At 29.3% G+C, this 21,063-nt stretch overlaps 1 protein-coding gene across 2 annotated transcripts in view; it reads left to right on the top strand.

Annotated features, from left to right (window-relative positions):
* The first annotated feature begins 16,360 nt into the window (after positions 1–16,360).
* LOC107437443 (four and a half LIM domains protein 2) overlaps positions 16,361–21,063 on the top strand; it is a 93,494-nt gene continuing 88,791 nt past the window's right edge. Inside the window, exon 1 of one of the 2 annotated variants that reach the window (XM_021147608.4) lies at positions 16,361–16,422. In XM_021147608.4, the coding sequence (XP_021003267.1) occupies positions 16,406–16,422 (17 nt within the window). In that variant the 5' untranslated portion in view covers positions 16,361–16,405. The remainder of the gene's footprint in view (positions 16,423–21,063) is intronic. The other variant, XM_071187841.2, reaches the window with a different exon arrangement.

Genomic DNA, 21,063 nt, shown 5'->3' with positions numbered 1-21,063 from the left:
CAATAAACATAGTACCATACCTTTTTTTTGACGCATTTGAATTTCTGACCCCCGAAATATAGGGGGTAGCTACAATCTGGGAAATATGGTCTAAAATAGTTTGCTTCCTTTAATGTCAATTTTACTTTCTGCGTATTTCGCCATATCTCAAGAACCGTTTAAGTGAATTGAAAAATTTTTGCACTCAACTGTAAAATTCGTTTATCCAAAGACAATTCCATGCAAAAAAAAATTCTTAAATTTTTTTTTGTTATTTTATTTAATAATAGTAAAAAAAATCTGAATTGTAAGGTGGAAAGAGAAGGAAAGTTATGAAATTTGAGGGAAATCACTCGAATAGTTCTTGAGTACTCAAATTTTACATGTACAACTTCTTTAAAATTTGATTTCTCACGAACTGAACCGATTTCGTTCAAATTTTGTATCTTTCCTTATAAAATTACATTCTTTAAAATGATGTAAAAATTTGTCTATCTTAAATTTAATATTTTTTTTACTATTTTTAAATAATATGATAAATAACTATTAAAAAAATTTTTCTTTGCCATGAATTATCTTTAAATAAAGAAATTTTATAATTATGTGCGAAATTTTTTTCATTTCTCTTAAAAAGTTCTCGATATATGACGAAATACACAAAAATATAATTAACATTAAAGGGTTCAAACTTTTGACTGCTGTCTTGACCAAACTATCAGGACCATATTTCCCAGATTGCGGCTACCCCCTGATATTTATGGGGTCAGGAATCGAAATCCTTCGAATAAAAGGTATGTTTGTTCAGAGAAAGTGTGTTTTTGTGTCTGATTTCGTAACTTCGTATCGTCTGTACAAATTGGCATATTTGAGATCACTCCCTTGATCCATCAAGATTGAGTCCAAGAATGTGAAGATGCGATCATTAGATCAAAAATTACTAAAGGTGGTTCCTGTTTTCTTCTTTACTTACTGCTAAAAGACGATTTTTAACCACACCATTCAAAGCTTTATTTATGTGGTATGATAATAATTGGCACCTTTCCTCATTGAATTTCTAAAAAGATGCAGAGATGTAAAAGTTTCTCGAAATTGTTAGGTTGTGAAATCTGTTTGTATTGCGAAAATTATTCTACAAAACAAGAATCCTGTTCATCCTGAATTTTGTCTGAAGTGAGAAAATAAAGGGTATCTGAAAGATATGGACCTGAATTTCAAGAGTATTCTGTATTGATATGATATTGACTTTTTATAAGAATATTTTGACTTTCATGTTGCAAGATAAGAAAAATTATCAGAATCATCAATAATTGGACTGATATTTCAGTCACGGATTAAAATGATTGAAGAGTATGACATCAGCATTTTACTTTTCATGTTTAAGCTTCAGTCACGTAAAAAAATTATCTATTAAGTCAAAACAAGCTGAATATAAGGGATTTTCAACTTGTGATTTTACAGGCAAATCTCGATAATATGAGTTTAAAGGGAGACACTAGCAATTTCGTGATATTGTTAGGTGATTATTATAAATATCAATTCAGTCAAAATATTATTTTTATTGTCATTTCAAAATTTATTTAACATGCATTTACTTAAAATTAAAAGCGTTTGTTTCAAATTATATCAATATCTTAATTTTTTCATTTGGTTTTACTATTTCTGTTCGCTATCTTTCTTTTTTTCTGTATCTCGAGATGCCGATTTTTTGATTTTTCCTAATCACATTGTTACTTCTTCATAAATATCAGTTTCTTTTGGATTCATTAAATTAGCCAGCTCTTTCCTATTTTATGAGCAAATCTTCTTATCTATATCTACTATTTTAGAAAAAGATTATGCAGGCAATGTCTTTTCAAATACCCATATCTTAATTATTATCTCTTAATTATTAGGGTTTCAAGAAATGCTTCTTGAAATTGTTCAAGTAAAGTTTTTGCGATCTGGAATTCCAAAAGTATTTTAAGTTCTTAAAAAAAAATCAAGAATTCTTTTTATAATTAAAACTATTTCGTGGAATGGGAGGGTCACCAAGAATTGTGCGTTGGCTAAAAGAGTTTTTTTTTTTTTTCAATTTATTCCCTACGTATACGGGTAGGGAATTCAGTTTTTTATTTCCATGATATTTCGTGGTTCTACCGTGTTTGATCATAATTAAAATAGAATTTTTTTGGAACAAAATTTTTTATATAAAATGGCTTTGAAAAAGAAAAAATATTATACAGAGTGTGTCATAATCACTGCCTTAAACATTTATTTTTAGAATCCTGGTCTAAAAATGAAGTAAAAAATTGTGCATATTAATTCAAGAGAAAACAATATCATAATTGAAATTGGACAAATCACTGTTAAGAGAGGCATTTGTTACAACATTAAATCTGTTTGATTCCCGGTTGAAACTTGAAAGTTTCAACTCTTCTTTCAGGGTGGCCACCCACCTTGAAAACCTGGAATTATTAAGGAATTTTTTTATACTGGAAAAATCAAGGAAATTTGGATAAAAAAAACTTGGAAAAATCAGGGAATTTCAAAGAAAAGCTGGAAATTTTTTCTTAGCTATTTTCTTAATTTCACTAATTTAAATTAGTTACTAATTTTCTTAATTTAAATTATTTCATACATTATACCCACATTTTTTAGACGGAAATGTATCTCCAAACAGTTAAAATGTCATCAACTTAGCTATACTTAGCTTGCATCAAAATTTGCTCCATTATAACCCTATTAAACTGGAATGTCACATAAAATTCTCTCATGGTTGCTGAACAAATGTAGAAACCTTTGATCTCTATGGAGACTATGGTACTGTGTAATTTAGGAAAGGCGAAGATTGTGCTAGACGTGGAAGAAGAGGTTAGGATATTTGCTTCTGTTTTTAAATTCTGTCAGTGGGCTGAAACCATTTATGGCTCAAGTTTGTTCCGATGCTTTGGTGGTAATTTTTCGCTATATGACAAAATGAGTCAAAATATTTTGTATTTTTATCTTAATAAAATTCTCCAAAAATTAGTCGGTTATAATTTAATAATAATAAGTTTTATATTGCATTCTTTTTCTGAAAGCTTCTGTACTCCTATTCAAAGAAATCTGTGAATTATTTTTTCTGAGCAAACTGACCAATCGCACATTTCTTTACAATCGCTGAACATCAATATTTGTCGACAAATTGTTACAATTGTTGCATTAATGTTAATTTTTTCTATTTCATTTTAACCTTTTATATCATATTTTAATTTTAAAAAAAGGGTTTTTTTAGAACTAACTATATATTAATATTTAGTTTTACTGCTTTGTTGGTAAATATTTGGTTTTTAATTCAAAATTCGAATCGTATAGTTATCACTATATCGAGAGTTCGTAAATGTTGCTTGCATTCCAGAGATGATATTTCCAAAACTATCCCTCCTTTTACCCTAAATAGCTGACAAAGAATAAATAGGAAACATATTAAATAATGTATAAACATAAAATATAAATTTTTTAAATTTATATGCGTTAAGTTGGATGAAGGAAATTGAAACTTAGTATTTTAGTTGTGCTCTGTATAAGATTCTAGTTGTTAAAACAAAAACAATTAAATATGCTAAACTAAAAAATTGTGTGTTTAGATTGGAATTCTTTAAATGTTTTAATTTCAAATAAGAAAAAAGATCAAAAAAGTATAAAATTTAAGGAATTTTATCTATTTTTTTCCTTTAGAGTATGGAACAAAAAATTAGACAATTGATCAATGAATTTTATAAAAAGCACTGGTAAGAAAAAATACAGTATAATACAGTATACAGTACAGCTTTATATTGAAATGTAATTTCAGTGACTCACAAAAGTGTTGGTACACTAATGACTTTCAGTGAAATAAGACTATCCATTAATTAAAATGAATATTTCAAAATGGATATTTAATTATAAAAATGTATTCTAATCTTAACAAAACTGTATGAAATATTTTAAAAACAAAGAAAAAGTTTATTTTTAAGAAATCTATCATCAAAAAGTGTCAAAAACTTTATCCCACGAAAGTCATCGTACACTTGAAAAAAAAAATTAGTAATTAGTCTATTAGTAAATAATCTTATTTTTTGTTAAATTACCTGCCATTAGAAAAAAAAAAAAAAAAAAAAACATTTAGTAGAGTTTCCTTTCGCATCTACATCGTATATAAGTTTTATAAGTTTTTAAATACATATAACTATTTTTTTTTTTGTCAGGTGAAATTCGTGCAGAATATTTTTTTCAAAAATTTTACAGAAACTTTTACAACACTCAATTGCAAATTTATGAATTTTTCCACAAATTTTGTAATTTTAATCTTTGATATGAAGTCCTTCTTTTAAGCATTTTATCACATATTGCACAGTGCAATAGGACACAAACTAATTTAACATATTTATTACTGATTTACCTCTTATGATGACAAATAATCAAATTTGCTATTATTAATGATTATTTGGTTTAAAGAAAACTTAATCTTACTCATCACATTTTTGCTATATATCAAGTTGGTCATAGATTTTTTTTTAAAAACAATATTTTATCTTCAATAAAACAAAAATTTCAACATATTTTAAACTCCAATGCGAGTAATATCTCACTGGGTGGTCAGAAATTTTTTTGTTGTTTCTTATACCAGCAAGCCTGTTTGGGGAAACCAAGCGAATTTTAAGACAGAGGGTGCGTTTCTTGTTTTTCAGTGGCGCCATCTATGGCCAAGAATGCGACTTCAGCCACTTACACGTCGCAGCCCGTTTATAGGGTGGACCCATTCATTGATCCTCAGATCGTAATTTTCCTCTTCGGCCCTGTGGGGATCGAACCCACGACCTCTTGGACATGAACCTAACGCCCTACCAACCAGGCTACCCCGGCCATTTTTTTAAAAACCTTACTTAAGAGCAACTTCCTCTCCAGACCGAACTCAAATGTCAAATAGGTGAAGACGGGAAGGGAAAAACTCTAAATATGCTGTTAATCCTTTTAATCCTAATTTTTATAAATAAACTAATGATGGATATTAACTCTTTTTGGAACTATCTTTCGATACATGTAAAAATAAGGCTGCCACCCTATCAGAATTGGAGATATAAAGCGTGCGGTATTTTAGATTCTCAATTAATTTTTTCTCACAAAATTACGCCAATACAATTCTGCAATCAACAATTTTTGAAAGCTATTTGATTAGTTAACAGTTGTTAGTTTTTAAATTTTTGATAAGTATCTTTGTTTTTAAGTAATTAACGTTATAGGGCATTTTTAGCGTCATTGAAATCGCTTTTCATTAATTTCAGCCGCAGTAAGATTAGTTATTAAGAAATCTAAAAGCAGAGAAACCCGTAGTTTTAAATTACTTTCTCAAAGCCGCAAGTCGCATCATTTTATTTAGAGTTTCTAGGGAAAAATTCATAAAATTATCAAGCACTATTTCTCCTAATCTAATAAAAGCGACCGCTTTAATTTTTACCTTTTTTGAAAGGTATTGTGCTGTCTAATAATAGTACATCATGAAAAACTTGTTGGAGCCGAGATAGCCTGGTTGGTAAAGCACTGGACTCCCGTTTGTGAGAACGAAAGTTCGAATCCAGTCTGCCGAAGACTCCCCGTGGTGACTGGTGCGCGTTAAATCTGTTGGGTCACAAAGTCCTCCAGGTTCTTATAACAAATTAGACCTCTGGGGGTACTGAATTGGAGATCAATTGTTTTCTGGTTAAGGTCAAAATTACGATCTGTGGATAAATGAATGGGTCTGCCCTACAAACGGGTGTGACGTATGAGTGTGTCAGAAGTCGAATTCTTGGCCATAGCTGGCGCACCTGAAAAACAATCGAACGCATTGCATTAATGGCCTACGACAACAACAACATTTAAAGTTTGTGAAGTACCAAAAATATCGAGAAAACACAAATTAAAAATTTTGCCTAGAATTCAAGATGGCGAGAGTAGAGGCCTATTAAATAAATGCTACTATAAACTCTAGAACATAGCTAGTGAGCTTTAGATACAAAATTGGGCGCTTTTACCAATTCTGACTGAACTTAGAAAACTGTATTATTCTTATTAAAAAATTGACAAGAGTCTTATGGTAAGGAACATTTTAACCCCTTAACCGCCTCCAAATTTCCCTATTTTTACAAACCTTGGTGTGGTGTATATTGATGTTGTAACAATAAATACGACTGACTTTGAAGATTATAGGTTAATATTTGGGGCTAGAACAGGCTAAAAAAGAAAATATAAATTTTTAATCAAATTGGTTAAATTATGAAAATTAACATTCTTTTAAAAATAATTTGTAGCGCTTCGCGCTGTCGTGTTACAGGTCCCTGGTTCGATCCTCGGGCCGGGCAAGGTTGACTCAGCCTTTCATCCCTTCAGTGGGTCGATAAATGAGTACCTTGGGAACTAAACACTGGGGCTGTATGCTTGGAACTAAACACTGGGGGTTTCGCGTTCGGCTGACCACCTGACCGGAACATCTGCTCCTGCACCCCAGAGCCCAAGGTCAAGAAAACTGAGATGGGCACAGTAGGCCTTGGCCCTCAAGGGCTGTCGCGCCGCTGAGTTTTAGTTTAGTTTAGTTTTTAAAAATAATTTTATTGCAAAATATTGTTAAAAAATGAAACTAACCTAACCACAGCTTCGTTATACAGGTTGTCTGAAATGTATCAAGGCGTTTAAATAGCTTAAATTTGCATCAAATGAAAAATTAAAAAATGTACTTGTGAAATATTTTCAAAAGATACATTCAATGATAATGTAAAAAAATTCACAATAGCTCCACTCTCCCCTTTGTATTAAAAGCTAATAATCTAGAAAGCTTCTAATAAAAATAAAAGCGACTTATATTAAATTTAACCAAATAGCGCAATACTAGTTTTTAAAGTGTTTTGTAATTTGAGGTAGACTTAGTAATAAAAGTTTAATTCAAATGGTTGACTCTGGTTTTCTCAAAAAGGTCTGCTTGTGGATTTAATAAAACTTTAATTCTATATTTTTTGAGTGGAATAGTTACATTAAACTTCATCAACTCTTTGGATTCGCGTAATAACGAAACATTTATTTTTGCTTTTATTTATCTACAATTTTATTAGCTTGCATAAAAATTCACTGACTTAATTTTATTGTATTTTATACGATATTTAAAAAAAAAATTTTTTTTCAACGAATAACGCATATGTAGTAAAAAAACTAATGAAATTCGGAGTTCAAAAAGATCCTTCAGAGAAGGAAAATGTTTCAGCAAATCAGAAAAAATTGAAGGTGTTATAAAAACGATGAAATTCCATGTACAGAGCTCAAAAGAAAAAAAAATGTTATAGGATTCAATCTTACTGGCTTGAGGGGGCGACCTCAAATATGCTAATTACTAAGTGCAAACAATATTTTAAGTTACGAAATCAGACACAAAAATGCACTTTCTTTGAATAAACATATATTTTTTTCGACGGATTCGGATTTCTGATAATAGAGAAAGAGTAATCCCAATCTGGGGGTAATATGGTCGCGTCACCATAGTTTGGCCAGGAGAGCTCTCCAAAGTTTGGACCCCTTAAATTTTATTTTACTTTTTGCGTATTTCATCATACGCGTATTTCATCATATCTCCATCATATCTAATTGAAAAAATTTTGCACACTGTAGTAAAATTTGTTTATCCAAAGATAATTCCGTGCAAGAAATAACTTTTAAGAAATAGTATGTATTATTTTTTATTATTTTATATAATAATGGTGGAAAAATTTTTGAATTGTAGTTTGAGTTGCAATTTGCATGTATATTTTTTTCATCATTTCAATGTGGGTAATTTTGCATGAAAAAATACTATATTTGAGCAAAATCGGTCCCATAGTTCCTGAGAAATCGAATTTTAAATATCTAGCTCTTTTGAAGTTGAATTTCTCAGGAACTTTTCGACCGATTTTACTCAAATTTTGTATTTTGCCATGTAATGTTATGCGCTTTAAAATGAAGCAAAAAATTTTACTCCTTACAATCCAAAATGTTTTAGACCATTATTAAATAAAATAATAAAAAATAGTAAATAATTACTAAAAGTTATTATTTGCATGGAATTATACTTCGATAAACAAATTTTATAACTGTGTGCAAAAATTTTTCTATTCGGTTAAAAATTTCTCGAGTTATGATGAAATTCGGAAAAAGTAAAATTAACATTAAGGGGTCCAAACTCTGGAGCGCTCTTCTGACCAAACTATGGGGACCATATTTCCCAGATTGGTAACATTAATGTATAGTGGGCACAAAAAAAAAAAAGACACACACACACAAAAAAAATAAAATAAAAATTAAAAAAAATCGAAACACTTTGAATAACTTTTGATTTAATGATAGGATATTCATCGAATAAAACTCAATCTTAATTTGACCTCAATATGTTAATTAGTTACTAAGTTACAAGAACTTATACTTTCTGAATAAAATATGCTTTTTTTTTACCCTCAAACTATAGGGGGTAGAAGCAATTTGAGAATGACGGTCCTAGACAGTTTGGTCAGGATAATAATGGTAATTTTACTTTTTGCGTAATTCACCATATCTTGCGAAATTTTTGAAAGATTTGAAACAATTTTGAACACAGTTATAAAATTCGTTTTTCCAAAGATTATTCCATTCAATTAAAACAATTTTCAATAATTTTTTATTGTTTATTTATTTAATAACAGTTGAAAAATTTTGAATTGTAGGCATATAAATTTTTACATAATTTTAAAGAATTTTATTTAATATGGCAAAATACAAAATTTGAACGAAATCGGCCAAATAGTTCCCAAGAAATCGAATTTTTTAAAAAAAAAGAATTTTGAATTCAATTTCTCATGAACTATTGGACTGATTTCGTTCAATTTTGTATTTTGCCTTATAAAATTATATTCTTAAAACTATGTAAAAATTTGTGTACCTTGCAATTCAACAATTATCCCGCTATTATTAAATGAAATAATAAAAAAAATAATAATTAAAAATAATGTTTTGCATGCGAATTTTCTTGGATAAACGAATTTTACAATTGTGTGCAAAAATATTTCAATTCGCTTGAAAATTTCTCAAGATACAGCGGAAAACGCAAAAAGTAAAATTAATATTAAGGGGTCCAAACTTAGGACCGCTCTTCTGACCAACTATTGGAAACATATTTCTCAGATTTCGGCTACCCCCTATAATTATAGGGTCAGAAATGCGAATCCGTCGATATAAAGGTATATTTATTCGGAGTAAGTAAGTTTTTGTGCCTGACTTCGTAGCTTAAAATATCGTCTGTAATAACTAATTAGCATATTTGAGATCACCCCCTGAAGCCCCTAAGAATGAGTACGAGATAACCCAATCAAAAGTTATTCAGAGTGTTTGCACTTCCATGTGCAGTTGCATAATCAGACTGATAATACTGTAAAAGAAGTAACTTTACTCTTTTATTAACATATTTTATTTTCAGAATTTCAACAAAAGATGCTATAAATTAAAAGTTTTTTTACAGATTATTATATTGAATTTGCTCTTCAATTAACCAGCATTAGGCATAAACAAATACATGTCTTCGTGGGATTAGTGTAGACACATGTTGGTAAGGCTCGCTAGAGTGCATGTATTCGCTCTTGGTCCCATTTAATATTTGATGAAGAATTATGAATCGGTAACAAATGTAATAAATTTGATGTTATTTAATTTCGAAATTAGAGTGATTTTGTAGAATATAATATACCTTTGCAATTAGTGGCTTTAATATCAAGTAAAAATTATCAAGAAAACTTCAGATTAATTCACTCTTTAAAAATATTTAAAGGTTCTATCAAGTTTGTTAAAAGAATATAATTCAATATAGAACTTTTGCTCTACATTAAACTAAAAAGAATATCAGAGATTACGAGTCCAGTTTCATCGCTCCAGTGAGAGAAGTCCATACGGACTATTTCATTAAGTTAAAACTATGGTTGCTGAACAACTTAAGATTGCTTCTATGCTTTCAAATAAATTCAAATGGAATTAAGATTTCTAGATTTGATAGCAAAAAATCTTTTGTAGTATAGTGAATACAAATTATTATTTTAATTAAAATAAGGCAATATTTACTTCATAATAAGGCTTAAATTGAAATTGATTTAATTTTGGCTATAGATATGCTTTTCTGAGTTGTAATAAATTATTTTTTAACAAGTTATCAAGTCTGTCCACACCAGCCCCACAAATTGTCTGTTTTGCGGACAAAACAGCCTTTAAAATAATTATTTTGTAAAAACTAAACAATTTTGTTATTCCAAATATAGACAAGAATCCAGGTAATCGTTCAAGTTATTGTTAAAAAATTATATCAATCTTGGTTTCTTAACAAATTTGTAAGAAATGTTCACACCAGCTACCTTCTCCTCTTGGTATTAAAAAGTTTCTAATCAAAATAAAGGCGACATCTGTTTAATTTAACCAAATAACACAATACTATTTTCAGATTGTTTTGTAATGTGAGGTAGACTTAGTAATAAAAGCTTAATTCAAATGGTTGACTGAGATTTTCTCAAACAGGTCTACTTGTAGAGTTAATAAAACCTATTTAATTCTATATTTTTCGAGCTGAATTTAAAATAGTTACATTAAACTTAATGCTTCATCAACTCTTTGGATTCACGTAATAGTGATAACTGCTTTAATTTATTTACAATTTTATTAGCTTGTAAGAAATTCAACGATTTAGTTTTTATTGTATTTTATGCGATTTTTTTAAACGAATAACGCATATTCAATTCAGTGAAAAACATAATAAAATTCAGAGTAGAGAAAAATCCTAGAGGGTAAGAAAATTTTTCAGTAAATCAGAAAATAATTGAAGGTGTCATAAGAACGATAAAATACCATGGCAGCTGCTTTACTTAGAACAGAAGAGCAGACATTTTTTTTTAACTAAAAAGTATCCATTAAAACGTAATTAAAACGCAAAAAATGTAATTTAGGGGAGCGACTGCTTTACTTAGAACATCAGCAATTTTTAACAGTCTGATGGTAGCATTAGCATATTTTTTTATTTCTAACCAATGGATAATATTACAAAAAAGTTAGAATTTGAAGTATTGATCTAATGTTTCAATGAGAAAAAGAAAATTTTTAAAAAAAGATTATTTTCATTCTAATTTTACTCTAATATGGACTTTTAAAACTATTCAACTAAATTTAATTTGGTTATCAAAAAAGATTTTTAAATGTCTTAGTAATGAAGAAATAATAATAGTTCATTTTGAATAAATACATAATAATGTACGTTGCTCAAACTAAAAAATGGACCACCATTAATAACTTTTGATCCTATTGATCGGATCTTCACGTTGTAGGACTCAATCTTAATGGCTCCAGGGGGTAACCTCAAATATGCTAATTAATAAGAACAAACAATATTTTAAGTTACGAAATCAGACACAAAAACGTACTTTCTTTGAGTAAATATATTTTTTCTAGAAAATATGGTTCCCATAGTTTGGTCAGGAGAGGGCTCCAAAGTTTGGACCCCTTAATGTTAATTTTACTTTTTACGTATTTCGTCATATCTCGAGAACTTTTTAAGCAAGTTGAAAATATTTTGCTCGCACAATTGTAAAATTCGTTTATCCAAAGAAAATTCCAGGCAAAAAATTATTTTTAGTGATTATTTATTATTTTTTTTAATTATGGTTGAAAAAAGTTTGTATTGCAAGATATGTAATTTTTTACATCATTTTAACGTGGTTAACTTTACATGGCAAATTACTGAATTTGAACAAATCGGTTGAATAGTTCTTGAGAAATCAAATTTTAAATATCCAACTCTTTTAAAATTCAATTTCTCATTAATTTCGACCGATTTTGCTCAAATTTTGTATTTTACAATATTCTTTAAAATTGCATACTTTAGAATTCAAAATTTGTCCATTATGAAATAAAATTATAAAAAATAATAAAATATTGCTAAAAGTTATTTTCTGCATTGAATTATCAAATTTTATAACTGAATTACAGTTATAAAATTTGTTTGGATAAACAAATTTTATAACTGTGTGTAAATATTTTTCAATTCGCTTAAAACGTTTTCGAGATATGATGACATACGCAAAAAGTAAAATTAACAAAATTCAAAAGTTTCAAAAGGAGTTCAAAATTTGGAGCGCTCTTCTGATCTAACTACGGATGTCAATATTTTCCTGATTGCAGTTACCCCTTATATTTTGGGAGTCAGAAGTCCGAATCCGACGAAAAAAAGGTATGTTTATTCAGAGAAAGTACGTTTTCCTGTCTGATTTCGCAATTTAAAATATCGTGTGCACTTATTAATTAGTATATTTGAGGTCACCCCCTAGTCCCATATAGATTGAGTCCTAGAACGTGAAGATCCAATCAAAAGTTATTCAGGGTGTTCCGTTTTTTTTTTTCTTCTTTTGCGCCCAGTATAGTGCATTAAAATGCGTATGAAGGCCAAATTGTGCTTTTATCTTATTTTTGGAAATATGTTTTAGCTTTGCGTTGTATTATTTTACATGAAAAGAGTAAGAACGATGTTATTATTATTACATATTTTTGTTCATTTATTTTTTCATTTTGAAATTTCATGGCTGTGTTCTCTTAATAAATACGAGATTCAATTTTAAAAATTAATTTTAAAATCAAAATGCGCCAAATCTTATAACTCATTTCTATAACTATTTACATTTTCAAGGGGAAAAATAAAGCTAAAATAAAAAAAAAAAAAAAAAAAAAAAAAAAAAAAAAAAAAATTCAATAAATTTATTTAAAATTTTTGCAAAAAAAAGAGTGTATAATCTGAATATCGTTTGATCTAATGATTTGATATTCACGTACTAGATTTCAATCTTAATTTTTGAAAGACCTAGCTTTAAATATACTAATTAATTAGTGTGGATTATCAGAAATCAGACTCAAAAGCCTACTTTCTTTTAATAAAAAAAATGTTTTTCGGCAGATTTGGTTTCTTGATCCTAAAAATATGGGCGGTAGCCACGATTTGGAAAATATAGTTCCGATAGTTTATGCCGGAGAGCGGTTGGAAATTTGAGCACTTTAATGTTTATTTTCCTTTCGCCGAAGAAGCCAAATCAAATAATTTTTGCAATCAGTTATAAAATTTTTTCATATAAATATTGTACTTAAACAATTGTTTTTAATTATTTAATTTATCAATGGTTAAAAAAATTTTAATTGTAAGGTGTACTTGACACAAATTTAATCTACTTAACTTTATATGATTAAATCCAAAATTTTTAAAGGAGTCGGTCGAATAACTTGTAAGAAAAAATTAAAAAATACAATTTGTTTTAAAAGTTTTAGTTTTCTGAAACTATTTGACTGATTTAAATAAATTTTCTTATTTTGTCATTTATAATTATATACATTCAATTTATTTGAACATTTTAATGACTTTTAATTTTAAACTTTTCGACCATTCATAAAATATCAGGGGTGTCAAACTCGCGGCCCGAGATGAACATTTTTGTAGCTCAGTCAATATATCCAAAGCAAAGTAAAAATGAAATAGAAATGTGAATTAAAACCAAACCAGCATATAAAATTATAATATACTTTATTTATAAACTATACGGATCGTTTAAAATTGTCCGCTCGAAAATGTAAAATTCTAATTGGCTGAAATGGAGTCCGTTTTACACTAATAAATTAGATAATACATAATCAGGTTCATCCTATTATAGCGAGGTAAGTTGGTTATCTTGCTCCAAGGTTCTCAATCAATTCTGGGATTTGAAAGAAAAAATATGTAAAAACTTACACATTTTATTATTACATATTTTTTTAACTATAAATCAAGATACAAGCTTGTTCTCCAATCAAATACGGTTGCAAGATTTATCTTTTATGGTTGATGTAACCAAACACTTATCCGATTTAAATTTATTGTTACAAGCCAAGGATCAGATCATTATGAACATGTTTGACATAATTAAAAAAGCATTCAAATGTAAACTATTTCTTTGGGAAAGGCAACTGAAAAATGAAGATTTAACGCACTACCCAGCTTGCAACAAGAACAAATCTAGGTTTAAAGATTAGGTTAAAGAAACAAGGTTTAAAGATTTTAATTCTTTGGATGACAAAATTTGTTTGTTTTCTTCGATTTTCTCAATAAATATAGACTCAGTACCCAATTATATGCAAATGGAAGTGATTGAGATTCAGTGCGACTCAAATTTGAAGGCAAAATTCATTGAAGTGGGTGTGCCTAAATTTCACGAATATTTACCAGCAAGGTTTGAAAATACTCGAAAATTCGCGTATGAAATTATTTCCAAGTTTGGAAGTACTTATCAGGGAGAGCAATTATTTTCTGTTATGAATGGAAATAAATCTCCTGTCCGAAACCGTATTAATAACGCTCACGTTGGGTCAATTTTGAAAGTAGTCTCGGCCAATAAAATTTCTCCCGAAATAGAAAAGATAACAGCAGAGAAGAGATGTCAAGTATCAGGACGTAAACAATAATTTAACTTCATATATGTTTATTACAATTCAAAATAAAATTATTTGCTTCCATGAACATTGATATTTTTTTTTGCGGCCCACCTAAAGTTAAGCATTGTTTATTTGGCCCAAGTTAGCTTTTGAGTCTGACTCCCCTATTATAAAATATTAAATAATTCCAAAAAAGTTTTTTTATATGGGACTATCTTCGGAGAAACGAATTTTATAATTATGTGCAAAAATGTTTCTATTCGTTTAAATATCTTTCCGAGATATAGCGAAACACTAAAAAAGTAAAATTAACATTAAGGAGCTCACCTCACTAAACTCACTCGTTTCACCTTTCAATAGCTCACATGACTAAAATATTGGGACTATATTTTCTGAACTTTAGTTACTTCACTCTATTCGAAGATTCAGAATGTTTTTAGGAATTTTCTGTCCAATAAAGATATGTTTATTAAATGGAAAAAGGTTCTTGTATCAGATTTCATGACTTAATATATAGCCTGCGCTATTAGTTGATAGAAAATCGCTTCAAAAATATACAATTTAGATGTTTCAAGCGCTCATAAACAGGGGCCCATTTTCAGGACTTCCGAGACGAGAAGAAACAAAACAATAAAGTTTTTAATCAAGTAATATCTTACCGCTTCAAATTCTTGGGATTATTTCCTTAATCGTCTGCACTAGTTAATTCGCATAATTAAGAATAGGCTCTCCAACCATTAAGATTGAGTATGTGAAAATCCTATATTTAGATCATATGCTTTTTTATTTCGAGCTCTGTTTCAATTAATATCATCATATGTAATAGATTTATTAAATCAATAAGTACAAAAATAAAAAACAGCGTGAGAAAAATGTCCCCATTCTTCGATCTTGTGGGTATTTAAGAATTAAACTTTAAATAAAGCACATTTGACTTAAAATTATAATACAATGATGGGAAAATCCATTAAAACCAGAGCTAAGGAAGAGGTAGTTGAAAAGTTCTACTTTAACTCTGATTCTGAACTTTTCTATAAGCTCCGACTCTGACTTATACTTGTTTAATTTTCTTGCAATTGAGGAAATAAATAGTATTTGCACAATTGAAGAAATAAATAATCTATTCACAATTGAAGAAATAAATTAAAAAAGATTTATATAAAATTTTGAAATTGTGCAAAAATATTATAAAAAAATAGCTAGATGTCAATAGCTAACACACACTCTTACATAAATTAGAACAAGATTATTTAGGAAATATTTATGAATTGAGAAACTAGTACACATAATATTCAGTTGCACATCTTTAGTAAACAAATTTGGCTTCGGAATTTATGAATCAAAAGATAACTTATTAAAAATTTATTTATTAATACATTGAATTTAATTAAATCAATAATTCAATTATAGACTGAAAAACGTTTATTTGTAATAAATTAATTTTGCGATAAATTGTAATTTAAGTATTTGTTATAATATTCATTAGAGAGATATTTTTGTTCACATCGTTGCTAATGTTTATCTAAATAATATTCATGAGACAAAAAATCTTCTTTAATCTGAGGACTTCCTCATTTTCTACTAACCGGAGCTGGAGTCGAGTTAATTTTTTCGACTCCAAATCTGACTCTACAGCCCTGCTTAAAACAAAGTTAAAATAAGCTTTTTCTCTCCCTTTTGCTGTCATCGCAAGATGTCCAAATCAAAGGTTTTTCATTGCGAGTGAGACTAGGATATTTAAATTAAAAGTGCCGCCGCCAACATGTTACTAAATTAAGGAGCGATGTTTAACGCAAAATAAACAATGCTGATTAAGTGCCGAGAAAAGGTTCGTTGGCCAATTTAAGGTTAAGAAGAGGGCTTTTTTATTCCACTTACAAAGTAGAACAATGATAGGGGAGTTTATTTCCAGTGCGCAGTGACGTCACTTAGAGAGAGGTAGGTAAAGTGCCACAACTTGTATCGCAATCTACCAAAGATGACGTCTTCCACCACGTAAGTTTGCATCCTTTCTATTAATGATCTGAAGCGCCAAAATTGATCACTCTCACTCACACCTCTCGCCCTTTCTGATTCATAAATTAAACCAATTTCATTCATTCACATTTTTCGGTTGAATTCTAGTGCCTTTAAAATAATCTGTATTTATTACAAAATATAACAAAAAGTTGTTTAATTTCATTTAATACTATTAACTCGCGCGTTCCTCAAATATTACTTTTTAGAATATTTTGAAATCCCGCTCCTTTCTTGTCAACAAAAATAATCAAATCACAACCCCTTCCCCAAGATTGATTTTCCCCTTGATTTTTACTGTAATAGTTTAAGAATTTTAGGATTAAACTTAAATAAAAGATAAAACTTTGCATAAAACAAAATTAACATTTTAATTAAGTTAAAATTAATGAAACTTCTCGAAGTAAATATTTTGTAGTTTTCTCTTCTTGCATATTTGACTTTCATTTAAACTTTAAAAACTTTTCCAAGTATAATATTTTAAAATTTTTTTGGTATTTTTTTGGTTTTTTTTTTTTTTTTTTTTTTTTTTTTGCATTTAAAAATTCAAACAAGGAGATTTTAGGGACTTAAGGAAGAATTGATTATGTCCCTCTCACCCCTTATCAACAAAAATAAACAGATCATAACTTTCCTTCTCATTTAAGGAGATTACGCAATCTTTGAACGCTCTCTTAAAACAAAATTATAAATATATTTCGTGGTACATTTTTATATACATTTTTATGCATGTTTATGAATTTTTACAATTTTTACAAAGTGAAACTCTTAAGGGAAATATTCTGGTATAGAGTTCCGATTAAACCTTCATTTTTAACACTTTTTTTTCAGTGAAATGAGAGGATAAGTTAGATAATGATTTCCTGGTTTTATCTCGTCAGTTACATTTTAAATTTTTTTAGCTCGAAATAATTATATCTTAATATATAAAAATGATGGATCAGTGCCCGCCGAGCACTTATAGACGGGAGCAGCTCAATCTTCATACTATATAATCTGAAGCAGACGATTATGCATGAGTGTAGTTGTGGTTAGAACCAAAAAGAAAAAATCTGAATTATGTCAATTTGCACAAAATGGCGTTCATTTGAAAAGAAAAAAAAAAGAAAAACAGAAATCGCCTTTTTTTGGTATCTAAACTTACATAAGAAAATTAAATCTAGAAAAGGTTTTATTTTTATTGGGAGTCATGGTGGCTGAGGGTATAAAGCATTCACCTCCCAATAAGGTGAGCCGAGTTCGAATCCCAGCTATGACTGGTCGATACGAATACCGCACCTGGCTCAACAGACCACAGTGCTGACGTAAAATATCCTCAGTGGTAGATGGATCATGGGTTAAAGTCCCTTGCGGTTAGACTAACTCTGGGAGGTTTCCGTTGTTTTCCCCTCCATGTAACGCAAATGCGGGTTAGTTCCATCAAAAAAGTCTTCCACGAAGGCAAGATTCCTCCCAATATTTGATCTAGGAGTTCCTTTTTCTTCTGGATTGGATTCAAAATTACAAAGCTGTGGAGTTGAACATTGGTAGTAGTAAACTCAAAATTGTGTCGGCAGTTCAACGACGGTTATAAAAAAAATTTTTGTTGTTGATCCCAACAATATTCTTATCAATTTTCTACACATTTCCAAAGCAACATCGAAATCAATTATTTTTTTGTTAGCCAAACAACCCCCCCCCCCTCGTTATTAAAAAGACATGATTTTTGGGAAATTGCATTTAAAATTTTTATAATGTTCCTCTTGGTTTTTTGGGACTCACATCAATTGTCCATACCTGGACCACATTGCACGCCTTTCCCGAACTCATACAGTTCATTGGTGTGCACTCACTGTTTCCTCCCTCACCGCAGATTCTTTGCTGCAGTGTTCCAAACGGTCAAGGAGATCTGTGTTGTGCCTTTTGCAAATTCGAACATCGTGTTGCCAATTCGAATATCCACGACACCCATCATTCTGGTATTCCCCATGATCACCCTAACCAAATAATTTTATTTTATTTTATAACCGTCGTTGAACAGCTGACCCAAAACTTTGCGTTACATGGAGAGAAAAAAACACGAAAAACCTTCCACGGTTAGCCTGACAACAAGGGTAATCTAACCCATGATCCGTTTGCCACTGAGGATATTTCGCGTTAGCACTATGGTTGGTGAGAGTCGGGTGTGCGTTTTTCAACTATGTCTGGAAGTTTCTGGGCAAAACGTTTTCGCCCACTTATACCTCATAATATAAGTTATTAAAATATGCAATTAAAAAAAAGAAAGAAAAAAAAACCTTCTTGTAATAACGTCAATGGGTTGGGATAGCGGACATTTGTAGAGAAAAAGAACTTCCACGCTAATCGTCCTTGAAAGTTTGAACCATATTCAGAAGACAAGGAAATGCATTGAACCAATTTTTCAGTTATTCAAACAACAGAGAAAGAAACATAGTTAGGAAACTACCACTGAAGATATATTTGTTAGTTTTGTAATTAAAGGAACCAATCAACATTAAAGAAAGAACGAATAACTTTAAATAATTATTTTTCAATCTCGTTTGTAATCTTCAGATGAATATACAAAAGTGTGCTCACCCCCTTACCATATATTTTTAGAAACCTCGTTAAAAATAAAGTAAAAAAAAGCCTATTCACATTCGTAAATTAATATTTAAGAGAAAAAAAAAACTTAATCGAAATTTGACAAATCATAAACGAGGAAGGTGAGACCGTTAAAATCTGTTTGATTGTGGAAATATATAGAGAGGAATTGATGAGCAATTATTAGAAAAATGATCAAATTTAATCTGGCAATCAAATCGGTTTTGACATTTTGTCTTTCGATAATATTTTTATTTCTTGTTTAAACATTAACTTTCCTAATGTGTATATCATCTTTAAACTAGAATGTGCCCTGTTTATTGCTTGAGAAACTTTTGATCTAAAATGATGGAATTTTTCTTAATTATTAGGAAGTGAGGCAAATTCTGACATTTTAAAGAACTTAAATTTATATGGCAAAATAACTGTCGAATAGTAGTTACGACGTTTTAACAAATTTATTACAACCGTCAACAAAAGATATTCAGTGAAAATGCGTGTTTTTTGTTTAATTTCGTAATTTAAAATTTTGACTGCACTTATTAATTAGCACATTTGAAGTTAAGCCCTCGTACCATTAATAATGAGTACGTGAAAATCCGATCATTAGATCAAAAGTTATTTTGGGTGCTCCGTTTTTTATTTTGCATTCATTGGATCAGTGTCAATATTTGCGACTCTTTAGTGGAGAATGCATGTGCATGCAATGCTTAGTGTTTGTAATTGATATCTATCAATTACAGGTACTATCTGTTGTGCTGGTGACTGGTTTTGAGTTGAAAACAAAAAGTACCTTAAAATGAAATTTCAAGAACATGATTTATATTCAATTCCCCAATTTTCATCAAATTTTAATCCTTCCTAAAAGGAGACCGTGGGATAAAATATAGATTTTTAATTTAGGCTTTTGACACATAATTGGCACTTATGCTGGTAAGAAATTATGCAATATTGGTAATGCCAGTAAAAACGCTAGAAATCAATTTTTATAAATATTAATTTATTATCTCAAGTTGAAAAAAAAAGTTACATTTTTCCGATTATAAAACTGCCAAAATACATTGTATTTAGAAAAGTGATATAGTTTGATAATTTTTGTAAATTTTCCTAGTAATATTACTTCTCCAATTTTTAGTTTGTTCGTGAACCTACGAATATACATTTATACATTTGTTTTTGATGTTCGAAAAATTTCCATCAATCAAATAGAAAAAAATAACTGCTTAACACCATAATTCCTGCTAAAGTTTTCGCCCCTTGAAATAATGTTTTAATCTTTGCGAAACTATCATCGAAAACCACGCTGAATAATTCATTTCACAAATAAATGAGAGCTTGTTGGAAAAGTTTTATGGAGGCCATTTTATTTGTAGCACTAAGATCACCTTCATTTTTACGACCTTTCCCGGGTACTAAAAATAAACCCATCTGATCAAAATATGATTTTTTTTCATCATTAAGTTTTAATATGACTGAATAAGATGAGAAATTATTTGTTGTTAAGTAAAGAACGCATTGATTACCTTTAAAGAAAGTTCAATTTACCTAATGTTTTTTTTAACTATTTTATTATCATTATTATTATTAGTTGGGTTTTATTCCATGATATATTTTTTTATGTTTTTCTCCCCTTTATAACAGTTTACTCTTCTTCAAAGAAAAATACCGACAAACTAGGTTATAATGGTGACATTCAAAATAACCAGCGGAAACTTATTAGAAATTGTTTATAGAGGTGAGCTCGCATGAAAATCTTACAAAAGCCAGAGACGGAAGGGAGAGAAATATTTAAATACTGATATTTTGACAAATGAAGTATTGTTTTCGATGCAATCTTTTGCGCTGAATCAAATGATCCATCCAAAATTAGTTAGGGCTAGTAGTTTAGAAGTTTTAAGTTTTTTATGTACAAAAAGTATAAATCGCGTATCTATTGATGAACCTGTTTATTTACTATTTACACACTATTCTATATTATGTTACTATACAATATTTTGTAATATTTGCTAATTGGTACACATGACATGTTTAAACTAG

The sequence above is a fragment of the Parasteatoda tepidariorum genome, chromosome 11, assembly GCF_982258835.1.
Source record: "Parasteatoda tepidariorum strain Cologne lab strain chromosome 11, Ptep-v5.0, whole genome shotgun sequence".
Classification (NCBI taxonomy): domain Eukaryota; kingdom Metazoa; phylum Arthropoda; class Arachnida; order Araneae; family Theridiidae; genus Parasteatoda; species Parasteatoda tepidariorum.
This window is presented reverse-complemented; position numbering and strand designations above follow the sequence as displayed.